Source organism: Telmatherina bonti, assembly GCF_933228915.1.
Source record: "Telmatherina bonti genome assembly, chromosome: 9".
Lineage (NCBI taxonomy): Eukaryota > Metazoa > Chordata > Actinopteri > Atheriniformes > Telmatherinidae > Telmatherina > Telmatherina bonti.
The window spans coordinates 38,414,282-38,426,287 of NC_136627.1; the positions used below are offsets into that span (position 1 = coordinate 38,414,282).

The following is a 12,006-nucleotide window of genomic DNA, read 5'->3' on the forward strand; positions in this document are numbered from 1 at the left end:
CTCCTCTTCATCCTGCTCCTCCTCCTCTTCCTCCTGCTCCTCCTCCTCTTCCTCCTGCTCCTACTCCTCTTCCTCCTGCTCCTACTCCTCTTCCTCCTGCTCCTCCTCCTCTTCATCCTGCTCCTCCTCCTCTTCCTCCTGCTCCTCCTCTCTTCATCCTGCTCCTACTCCTCTTCCTCCTGCTCCTCCTCCTCTTCCTCCTGCTCCTCCTCCTCTTCCTCCTGCTCCTCCTCCTCTTCATCCTGCTCCTACTCCTCTTCCTCCTGCTCCTCCTCCTCTTCATCCTCCTCCTCTTCCTCCTGCTCCTCCTCCTCTTCCTCCTGCTCCTCCTCCTCTTCCTCCTGCTCCTCCTCCTCTTCATCCTGCTCCTCCTCCTCTTCCTCCTGCTCCTCCTCCTCTTCATCCTGCTCCTACTCCTCTTCCTCCTGCTCCTCCTCCTCTTCCTCCCTGCTCCTCCTCCTCTTCCTCCTGCTCCTCCTCCTCTTCCTCTTGCTCCTACTCCTCTTCATCCTCCTCCTCCTCTTCCTCCTGCTCCTCCTCCTCTTCCTCCTGCTCCTCCTCCTCTTCCTCCCTGCTCCTCCTCCTCTTCCTCCTGCTCCTCCTCCTCTTCCTCCTGCTCCTACTCCTCTTCCTCCTGCTCCTCCTCCTCTTCATCCTCCTCCTCCTCTTCCTCCTGCTCCTCCTCCTCTTCCTCCTGCTCCTCCTCCTCTTCCTCCTGCTCCTCCTCCTCTCCTCTGCTCCTCCTCTCCTCTTTTCCTCCTACTCCTCCTCCAGTCCTAGAGATCCTGCAGCTGGTGAAGAAGCGGGACCTCCTCCTGGCCGACTCCCACATCCTGGAGCTGGAGGAGGAGTGCAGCGGGTCGGCGGAGCCGGAGGAGCGCGGCGGCGGCGTGAAAGACGGCGGCCGCAGGAAGGCGAAGGACGTGGAGCTGCTGTATGAGGAGCTGCAGGAGGAGCTGTGGGCCGTGGTCCGGGAGTCGCTGCGGGCCCCGACGGCGGGGCCCAACCTGGGTCTGGTGGTTCAGGTGAGGCAGAAGGTTCTGGAGAGCGGCGTCGGTTCCAGGAGGAGAAACCGACGAGGAGTCGCTGTGTTTGTCTCAGGTGCTGCAGGCAGGAGGAGCAGGCCGACGGGACTGGGCCCTCAGGGCGGGGGCGGCCCTGGGGGGCCCGAGGCCTCGCCGCCTGAAGCAGCGGTGGAGGGCGGCGGTGGAGGAGACGGCCCACTGCTCCCTGCCCCCCAAAGACCAGTTCAGGGAAGGAGAGCTGGGAAAGTACCTGGACCGGTTGCGGGCCCAGATGGTGGAGGACCTGATGGCCGCCAACAGGAACGTGGTCTCCGTCTACCCAGAAGACTTCCAGCCCTTCCAGGTGGGAAGACCACTTACTGGTTTCTGCTGCTGGACTGGTTCTACTGGGGGAGATCCACCTCCTCCGTCTTACCTGTCTCCTCCTCTTCCTCCTCCTCCTCCTTCCAGGTGTACGTGGAGAGTTACCACCAGGCCGTCTCCAGCCGTCTGAAGTCCATCACCGAGACGCAGCTGCAGATCTCAGACATCTACTCCCTGCTGGACTTCCTGCACAACATCTACAACAGGTCAGAACCAGAACCAGAACTCAGACTGGTACAAACATTTAGCTGATCAGACAGATCCATCCATCTTCTACCACTTATCCGGGGTCGGGTCGCGGGGGCGGCAGCCTAAGCAGGGAAGCCCAGACTTCATTCTCCCCAGACACATTTGCCAACTCTGCGGGGGGATCCCGAGGCGTTCCCAGGCCAGCCGAGAGATATAATCCCTCCAGCGTGTCCTGGGTCTTCCCCGGGGTCTCCTCCCAGAGGGACGTGCCTGGAACACCTCACCAGGGAGGTCCAGGAGGCATCCTGACCAGATGCCCGAGCCACCTCAACTGGTTCCTCTCGATGCGGAGGAGCAGCGGCTCTACTCTGATCTCCTCCCGGATGACCGAGCTCCTCACCCTATCTCTAAGGGAGAGCCCGGCCACCCTGCGGAGGAAACTCATTTCAGCCGCCTGTATACGAGATCTCGTTCTTTCGGTCACGACCCACAGCTCATGACCATAGGTGAGGGTAGGAACGTAGATCGACTGGTAAATGGAGAGCTTCACCTTCTGGCTCAGCTCCTTCTTCACCACTACAGACCGGCGCAGAGTCCGCATTACTGCAGACGCCGCACCGATCCGTCTGTCCATCTCGCGCTCCATACTTCCCTCACTCGTGAACAAGACCTCGAGATATTTAAACTCCTCCACTTGAGGCAGGACCTGACTCCCGACCCGGAGAGGACAATCCACCCTATTCCGGCTGAGGACCATGGTCTCAGATTTGGAGGTGCTGATTCTCATCCCAGCCGCTTCACACTCGGCCGCATCGGGCATCTGGTCAGGATGCCTCCTGGACCTCCCTGGTGAGGTGTTCCAGACACGTCCCTCTGGGAGGAGACCCCGGGGAAGACCCAGGACACGCTGGAGGGATTATATCTCTCGGCTGGCCTGGGAACACCTCGGGATCCCCCCCGCAGAGTTGGTAAATGTGGCTGGGGAGAGGGAAGTCTGGGCTTCCCTGCTTAGGCTGCTGCCCCCGCGACCCGACCCCGGATAAGCGGCAGAAGATGCATGGATGGATAGTGAAGATCAGGGAGAAAAATAATGTGATGTTTTAATCTATTTATCATGAACGTAGTAAACAAAGGAGGGGTCGACATCCTGCTGATGAAGCAGCATCATCTTCCTCGTTTTTTGTCTTCCTGTGTCTTCAGAGACGTTCTGGGGACGGTGTCCATCACCAGTCCATTCAGCCGCTCCCAGCTCGGTCCTCTGCTGCCCGCCGACACCGTGGACAGACTGGAGCTGGACTGTCTCAACTCTGTCCGGGTAACAAACCAGCATGATGAAGGTTTTTACTGGTTCCCAGTGAGGCGTGTTTGATTCGATTTGCGGCTCCTCCCTGTTCAGGCTAAAGTCACCACGGAGCTGAGTCAGGTCCTGGAGGAGGAGGAGAAGAGATGGATGGAGACTCTGCATGTTGAAGAGTTCCACATCAGTCTGGCTGAAACCGTCATCCAGGTGACCCAAACACGCCGTCACCATGGTTACGGGCCTGTCAGTCTACATACAGACGCTGAATCAGAGCAAAGTTTCACATCGTGGTTCATTCTGCTGTTTCTACTGTTCTGATTGGCTTTTTTGGCTTTTCAGCTGCACACACACACACACACACACACACACACACACACACACACACACACTTTCAGCGCCCTCTGCTGGCCGTTGGACCAAACTCATGTGGGAGTCTGGAAAGTTTGGATCGGTCTGGTTCTAACTGGTCTGTCAGAAAGTTTAACTGGACAGTCTGGGACGTGGATCTCATGGTCTGATCTTGGACTGGTCTTACTGGGACGTCCACCCCTGGAGAATGGTCTTGCCCCCTGCAGGATGATGGACTCCAGATAGTCTGGAAAAGACCTCACAACGTTCCCAGACAGACCTGCAGACCCGCTTTGTCCTCCTACAAAACCACGAGTCAGGAAACGTCGCTCACAGCGCCGCGTTGATCCGAGTCCCGGTTCTGGGAAAGTCGCACAGCCGGATTCTGAACCACATGTGCACGTAGACCAGATCCAGCCAGACCACCAGAACCAGCCATGTGACCTGAAACCCGGACTGAGTCGGGTTACGGTGACGCCCGCAGGTCGAACACGTCGTGTGGAATGGAGCTGCAGCAACGACCCTGCCGGTCGTCGCGTCTCGTTCTGCTCCGGCTGTTTCCCTCGCTCTACGTGTTCATCATGTCGTTCTGCAGGAATTTGTCTCAAACTTCTGACCTCAGGTGTGTTTACATGTAAAATCTGAATCCAGGTGTGACTCCTGTCTTTTCACCTCAGAGGCTGCAGGTGGATCTGGAACGTTCCGCCTCCATCAACTGCAGTTTGGGCTCCAGAGTGGCGCAGTGCAGCCTCAACGGCCTGGCCGACTTCCTGTTCAGGTAAACCCGCTTTGCTGCTCGTATCAGGTCTCGTTCAGAATCTAAAAACCACATCTGGATCTGTTCTGGAGGTCCAGCTGGGACCCGGTTTCTGGGCCACAAACTATTTTACTAAAACCCCCACGAGGCCGCTGGGACTGTCCAGGACGGTGGATGCAGCCGTGGAACGTGCCGAGCAACAGGGGCCCCAACGCGAGGCCTTGGGGAGGTTTGGTCCTGGGGGGCCACAGGCCGTCAAGCTTCTGGTTCAGCACACCTGATCCTGATGAAACCTGGGTCAGACGTGTTGAAAACATGTGAAACCTGCAGGACCAAACCTGAACCAGTTCAGCACCAGACCAGAGAGTCCAGCTCGGTTTAGAAACTGAATCGCGTGATGTTGAACTAAATGGTGGTCTTGGTGTTGATCCCTGTGGGACTCCGTTTTCTCACCTGGAAGCAGAAAACGGTGCTGTGGAAATCCAACTGTGATTCTGTGAATTCTATCGGTTTTATTTGCAGCTTCCAGCGGAAAGTGGACATGTTCCATGAAGGGATGCAGAGCGGCATGCTGGGGGGCCACGAGGACGCCTACGTCTCCAGAACCGTCGCTCTGGTCAACTGCTGCCCGCCGTTCAGGTACGACCGCAGACGTCCAGCACTGGTCCGGTTCCACCCAGAGCTGTATCGGACTCCTGTGGGGCCCCTGAAGGCCCAAAACCGGTATTTAATTTCAACCTGCAGGGAAAAACTCCTGAACCTTCGGGCCCCTGGGGGCCTCCAGTGTGAAAGATGTTGCTAGGCAACAGAACATTTAAAGTCGTCAACTGAAACATGAAACCTGACGTGCACGTTGTCATGCACATGGTTGTGTGTGTTTAGAAACTTCGTGCAGCGCTGCGCTCAGTGTGACCCGTCGGTCAGCGAGGACTCTCTACGCAGAGCCAGTCGGTCTCTGGACCACATCGTTCAGCAGGGGGTCCGGATCCTTTCTGATCGGCTCTACGTGCACATTCGGGTACTAGACGCACACACGCACACACGCACACGCGCGCACACACACACACACACACACACACACACACACACACACACACACACACACACACACACACACATAGCTCTGGAGCCTGAAACCTGTAAAGCGATGGAAAACCTCCATCAGGACCAGAACTAGGGGGGAAACCTGCACCAGGACCAGAACTAGGGGGGAAACCTGCACCAGGACCAGAACTAGGGGGGAAACCTGCACCAGGAAGGGTGTTTGCAGCCTGACAGACGAGACTCGGGGCAGAGTGTAATCATTGTTTGTTTTGCAGCCGTTCTTCGAACGTTTGGTGAAGAGGAAGTGGCTGAGCAACACGGAGCCGTACGACCAGATCGAGGCGCTCATCAAGGAGGACTTCAGGAAGTACGAGAAGATGGAGAATCCTCCCTATCAGGTAACCATGGCAACGCAGGCCGACGCCGCGGGCGGTCACATGACTCCCTGGCGCTGACGTGACTCGTCTCCGTCCTCAGCTGCTGGCGGCCGAGGTCCACCGGCGGGTGGTGATGGAGTACCTCCGCTCCGTCATGAGAGGACGAATCATCTGCAGCTCCATGAAGATGAGGAAGAGGATGGCCGGCCGGCTCAGGGACGAAGGCAAACGCATCAAAGTCCTCTTCAAAGACCTGGTCAGTGAAGGCATCGTGGTTGTGCCGGTGTGAGCGGTCCGAGCGGTCACTGATCTGCTGTCTGTCCGTCAGGCGTCTCCGTCGGGATGGCTGGACGGCGCTCTGGCCCACATCTCCGAGATCATCCAGCTGGAGGACGTCCCATCCGTCCAGATGGAGGTCGGGGTTCTGGTCCGAGAGTTCCCCGACGTCAGGTGCCTCCTCCTCGTGCTCCGTCTCATCACTCCTCATTGTCTCTTTTCTGACCTGAAACGTTGTTCGTTTTCTGCTTTTGTTTGTTTGTTTGTTGCTTCGTGACGTTTCCTCCCGTCTCGCAGGAAGAAGCACGTGTCGGCCATCCTGAACATCCGGGGGACGACCCGGCAGAGCGAGCGCCAGGAGATCCTGAACGTGGTGAAGGACTTGGAGAGCGACGTCGGTCCGAGCCCGCTGTCCCGGGACCGGGCCCTGTTCGCCGAGGTTCCGGTCACCTCCGAGGTCCACTGCCTGAACGTGGGTCTGAGCCGGATCGCCCTCACCGCCTCGTCCTGCTTCACCACGCTGAGACCCCGCAGACGTAAAACCAGAACGCCGGTTCAGGAGAACCCGGACGATGTTCTGTGACCAGAATCCGGATCCGGATCCAGTCTGAGAACCAGAACCTTTCCTCGTTTCAGCAATAACTTTACTTTGTTTCAGCTCATCGACCCGTTTCCTGGAAGAAACCAGAACCAGGACTCCCTGGTCCTAAAGCCCAACCCGCTGACGATGCAGGACCTGGTTCTGGTTCTGGTCCTAAAGCCCAACCCGCTGACGATGCAGGACCTGGTTCTGGTTCTGGTCCTAAAGCCCAACCCGCTGACAATGCAGCACCTGGTTCTGGTTCTGGTCCTAAAGCCCAACCCGCTGACGATGCAGCACCTGGTTCTGGTTCTGGTCCTAAAGCCCAACCCGCTGACGATGCAGGACCTGGTTCTGGTTCTGGTCCTAAAGCCCAACCCGCTGACGATGCAGGACCTGGTTCTGGTTCTGGTCCTAAAGCCCAACCCGCTGACGATGCAGGAACTTGTTCTGGTTCTGGTCCTAAAGCCCAACCCGCTGACGATGCAGCACCTGGTTCTGGTTCTGGTCCTAAAGCCCAACCCGCTGACGATGCAGGACCTGGTTCTGGTTCTGGTCCTAAAGCTCAACCCGCTGACGATGCAGGACCTGGTTCTGGTTCTGGTCCTAAAGCCCAACCCGCTGACGATGCAGGACCTGGTTCTGGTTCTGGTCCTAAAGCCCAACCCGCTGACGATGCAGGACCTGGTTCTGGTTCTGGTCCTAAAGCCCAACCCGCTGACGATGCAGGACCTGGTTCTGGTTCTGGTCCTAAAGCCCAACCCGCTGACGATGCAGCACCTGGTTCTGGTTCTGGTCCTAAAGCCCAACCCGCTGACGATGCAGGACCTGGTTCTGGTTCTGGTCCTAAAGCCCAACCCGCTGACGATGCAGGACCTGGTTCTGGTTCTGGTCCTAAAGCCCAACCCGCTGACGATGCAGGAACTTGTTCTGGTTCTGGTCCTAAAGCCCAACCCGCTGACGATGCAGCACCTGGTTCTGGTTCTGGTCCTAAAGCCCAACCCGCTGACGATGCAGGACCTGGTTCTGGTTCTGGTCCTAAAGCCCAACCCGCTGACGATGCAGGACCTGGTTCTGGTTCTGGTCCTAAAGCTCAACCCGCTGACGATGCAGGACCTGGTTCTGGTTCTGGTCCTAAAGCCCAACCCGCTGACGATGCAGGAACTTGTTCTGGTTCTGGTCCTAAAGCCCAACCCGCTGACGATGCAGGACCTGGTTCTGGTTCTGGTCCTAAAGCCCAACCCGCTGACGATGCAGGACCTGGTTCTGGTTCTGGTCCTAAAGCCCAACCCGCTGACGATGCAGGACCTGGTTCTGGTTCTGGTCCTAAAGCCCAACCCGCTGACGATGCAGGACCTGGTTCTGGTTCTGGTCCTAAAGCCCAACCCGCTGACGATGCAGGACCTGGTTCTGGTTCTGGTCCTAAAGCCCAACCCGCTGACGATGCAGGACCTGGTTCTGGTTCTGGTCCTAAAGCCCAACCCGCTGACGATGCAGGACCTGGTTCTGGTTCTGGTCTTACTAACATGGATCCAGTTTTCTGCCGCTTTGCGATTTGTTGACAGAAATGGGACGTTGTCTAATCCCTGCAGCTCGTCTTGTAAGGACATAAAAACCTTTAAGGAAGGAACTGATGAAGGTGAGGATGAGGAGGGTGAGGAAGAAGAGGAGGAAGAGGAGATCTGAGGACTTGATAGGAACATTTCTGATCTGAAACTTTGATTCTTGTTTGATCTGATTCTGGTTTAAGTCTCTAAATGATGGACCCAGACGCGAGACCTCCAGCAGGTCGGAGATGCCAACCAGAACCAGATCCAGTAGACCTCCTGGTCCGTATCAGTTCCTGCGGGTCTGCTGGACTTCATCCTGGATGAAGACCAGACCCGCGGCTCGGTCGGGTCTGAGGATCAGGTGACAGTTTGAGACGAAGAGTCTGAATTTAATCAAAGGTACGACGGCGATGGGAGCTTCGGACGGGACGATGTCTAACATGAATGTGAGAAGAATCTGTTGAGTCATGGTTTAGATGCAGCGGAATAACAGAAGAGGTCTCACTCTGTTCGTTATTTAAAGGTTTTCTCAGCATTTCAAGCCTTAATGTTTAAACTGGTCACTTTAAAAACACATTAAAGTTCCTGCAGGTTTAGTCGGATCCTTCCGGAGCTGCTTGTCTTTGTGTCTCGTGTCCATTTGGACATTTAAATCTTGGAAAACTGGAAATAAAACAGACAGAATCAACCAACCAGTCTGTCCGTCTGTCAATCACTTCATTTAAAAGGATATTCAGCACCAAAACACTGATTTTTACAAATAAAAAAAGCCTTCTTTTCCTCCTTGGGACATTTTTGTCTTTTTTGTATCGGACGTGTCGGTCGTGTCGGACGAGTCGGACGAGTCGGACGTGCCGGACGTGTCAGTCGTGTCGGACGAGTCGGTCGTGTCGGACGAGTTGGACGTGCCGGACGTGTCAGTCGTGTCGGACGAGTCGGACGAGTCGGACGTGCCGGTCGTGTCGGACGAGTCGGACGAGTCGGACGTGTCGGACGAGTCGGACGAGTCGGACGTGTCGGACGTGTCGGACGAGTCGGACGTGCCGGACGAGTCGGACGTGTCGGACGTGTCGGACGAGTCGGACGAGTCGGACGAGTCGGACGTGTCGGACGAGTCGGACGAGTCGGACGTGCCGGTCGTGTCGGACGAGTCGGACGTGTCGGACGAGTCGGACGAGTCGGACGTGTCGGACGAGTCGGACGAGTCGGACGAGTCGGACGTGTCGGACGAGTCGGACGAGTCGGACGTGCCGGTCGTGTCGGACGAGTCGGACGTGTCGGACGAGTCGGACGAGTCGGACGTGCCGGTCGTGTCGGACGTGCCGGACGTGCCGGACGAGTCGGACGTGTCGGTCGTGTCGGTCGTGTCGGACGAGTCGGACGAGTCGGACGTGCCGGACGTGTCGGACGTGCCGGTCGTGTCGGACGAGTCGGACGTGTCGGACGAGTCGGACGTGTCGGTCGTGTCAGACGTGTCGGACGTGCCGGACGTGCCGGACGAGTCGGACGTGTCGGTCGTGTCGGTCGTGTCGGTCGTGTCGGACGAGTCGGACGAGTCGGACGTGCCGGACGTGTCGGACGAGTCGGACGTGTCGGTCGTGTCGGACGAGTCGGTCGTGTCGGACGTGCCGGACGTGTCGGACGTGTCGGACGTGTCGGTCGTGTCGGACGTGTCGGTCGTGCCGGACGTGCCGGTCGTGCCGGACGTGTCGGACGTGTCGGTCGTGTCGGTCGAGTCGGACGTGTCGGTCGTGTCGGACGAGTCGGACGTGTCGGTCGTGTCGGACGAGTCGGTCGTGTCGGACGTGCCGGACGTGTCGGACGTGCCGTGTCGGACGTGTCGGTCGTGTCGGACGTGTCGGTCGTGTCGGACGAGTCGGACGTGCCGGACGTGTCGGTCGTGTCGGACGAGTCGGACGAGTCGGACGTGTCGGACGTGTCGGTCGAGTCGGACGTGTCGGTCGTGTCGGACGAGTCGGACGTGTCGGTCGTGTCGGTCGTGCCGGACGTGCCGGTCGTGTCGGTCGTGCCGGACGTGCCGGACGTGCCGGTCGTGTCGGTCGTGCCGGACGTGCCGGACGTGCCGGTCGTGTCGGACGTGTCGGTCGAGTCGGACGTGTCGGACGTGTCGGTCGTGTCGGACGTGTCGGTCGAGTCGGACGAGTCGGACGTGTCGGTCGTGTCGGACGAGTCGGACGTGCCGGACGTGTCGGTCGTGTCGGACGAGTCGGACGAGTCGGACGTGTCGGACGTGTCGGTCGAGTCGGACGTGTCGGTCGTGTCGGACGAGTCGGACGTGTCGGTCGTGTCGGTCGTGTCGGTCGTGTCGGACGTGCCGGTCGTGTCGGACGTGTCGGTCGAGTCGGACGAGTCGGTCGTGTCGGTCGTGCCGGACGTGCCGGTCGTGTCGGTCGTGCCGGACGTGCCGGACGTGCCGGTCGTGTCGGACGTGTCGGTCGAGTCGGACGTGTCGGTCGTGTCGGACGAGTCGGTCGTGTCGGACGAGTCGGACGTGTTGGTCGTGTCGGCGCTGGAGACAATTTTAGTCCAAAAGGAAAAATGTTCGCGCAGAAACACTGATAAAATCCATCCTGTAATGCAGAGGTGTCCAGCTCCGGTCCTCGAGGGCCAGAATCCTGCAGGTTTTCTATGTATCCCTGCTCAGACACACCTGATTCAAATTAATTAGTAGTAGAGCTTAATCAGTTGTGCACGTCATTGGCTGTTTGATCCATTTAGTGGAAGCTAGATGTGTTGGAACAGGAATACATGGGAAACCTGCAGGACAGCGGCCCTCGAGGACCGACTTTGGACACCCCTGCTGTAATGTTTGACAGAAGATGTTCTGTTTTCTGCTGGAACGGAACGTTTGAACGCATCGCAGCGGCCCGGTGGATCAGACCTGGATTTCACCAGCTGACATGTGGCTGGTCTCCTACTGGGAATGTTCTGATGGGATTCTAGATTTCCAGTGAGCTTGTTGGAACCAGTCGTTACTCCCTGACAGGAACAGCGGGATGATGATGATGATGATGATGTAAAGCGCGGGGCTTCTTCGCCTCTGATATTTCAGTATTTAAAGTTCAGAGTCTGAGTGAAGGTTTGATGCGCTTTATTAAAGAATCGTCCGTCCACAGAGAGGAAAACGTTGGTGGGAAGTTTGTTTCTACAGCAGTTACATCGGCAAATACAACACAAACTGAATGAAGATGCAGTTGCTCCTCCTCTTCCTTGTCTAAAAGCATCATGGGAGTTGCATCCCCATTGTGTTTTGTTTTCTTGTATCCGGATGTTCACACGAAGTCTAACCGCACAAATCACAAGTTTTTACATGAGCTGCGATTCTGATCAGGGATTGGATAAACATGGTTGTGGGCGGGGCTTCACAAGAAAAAATTTAAATTCTGGCTAAATAAATATTCTGATGACATTTACAGTAAAAATATAAAACAGCTGAGTTCAAACATATTTACAAACCAGAGAAATGACCCACAAACCAGAACCAGAACCAGCAGCAAAGAAACCAACTGGAGACTAAACAGAATTTAAATGGTGACAGTCATAAAGATCTACGACTATAAATGCAGCAAATATCAAACACGCATGTTCACAGATGAATATGGAACACAAAGAAGGTTTTGGTTCTGGTTCCAGGTCGCGGCTCACCTTGTTAGTCGCACAACGCAGAATGAGGATAGATTGTGGTCGGAACCACTGGATTTTACAGGCAAACATGAATAAAAGACAGGAAGTCGGGGGGAGGAGCTCTGGGCTGGGGGAGGAGCTCTGAAGGAGGGGGGAGGAGCTCTGAAGGGGGGGGAGTAGCTCCAAACATGTTTCACCTTAAAGAAAAACTGGAACAAAAACTCATTTCAAGGCGTTGCCTCCAACAGCTTCTTAAGTCTTTTCCTGCTGACTGTCCAATGACGAACAGTTACTGCCGCAACGCCGGCCAATCAGAATGAGTCTCAGTGCCGTTCTGGGAAGCTAGAGGCGGGGCTAAAGGAGGGGTCACAGGGACCAATCAGCTGTCACCAGATTTATGATTTTCATTCAGAATCATCAATAAAAATCATAATTTCTCTAAATTGAACCTGTAGTTGAAGATTTTCTGTGGTATGGATTCAGTTCAATCGTGTTGCTAGGCAACATCTCATGAACAAGACGAGTCTCAAAGCACTTTTCAAAAATTAATAC

The 12,006-nt window shown here is 56.5% G+C and overlaps 1 protein-coding gene across 1 annotated transcript in view; it reads left to right on the forward strand.

Annotated features, from left to right (window-relative positions):
• LOC306760509 (exocyst complex component 3-like protein 2) overlaps positions 1–6,399 on the forward strand; it is a 63,023-nt gene extending 56,624 nt beyond the window's left edge. Inside the window, 13 exon segments of the mRNA XM_079246380.1 lie at positions 775–1,037; positions 1,115–1,159; positions 1,162–1,368; positions 1,476–1,594; positions 2,778–2,892; positions 2,974–3,084; positions 3,903–4,003; positions 4,505–4,621; positions 4,865–5,000; positions 5,302–5,424; positions 5,504–5,659; positions 5,732–5,853; positions 5,977–6,399. Coding sequence (XP_079102506.1) covers positions 775–1,037; positions 1,115–1,159; positions 1,162–1,368; positions 1,476–1,594; positions 2,778–2,892; positions 2,974–3,084; positions 3,903–4,003; positions 4,505–4,621; positions 4,865–5,000; positions 5,302–5,424; positions 5,504–5,659; positions 5,732–5,853; positions 5,977–6,262 — 1,901 coding nt within the window. The 3' untranslated portion in view covers positions 6,263–6,399.
• Positions 6,400–12,006: the final 5,607 nt, after the last annotated feature.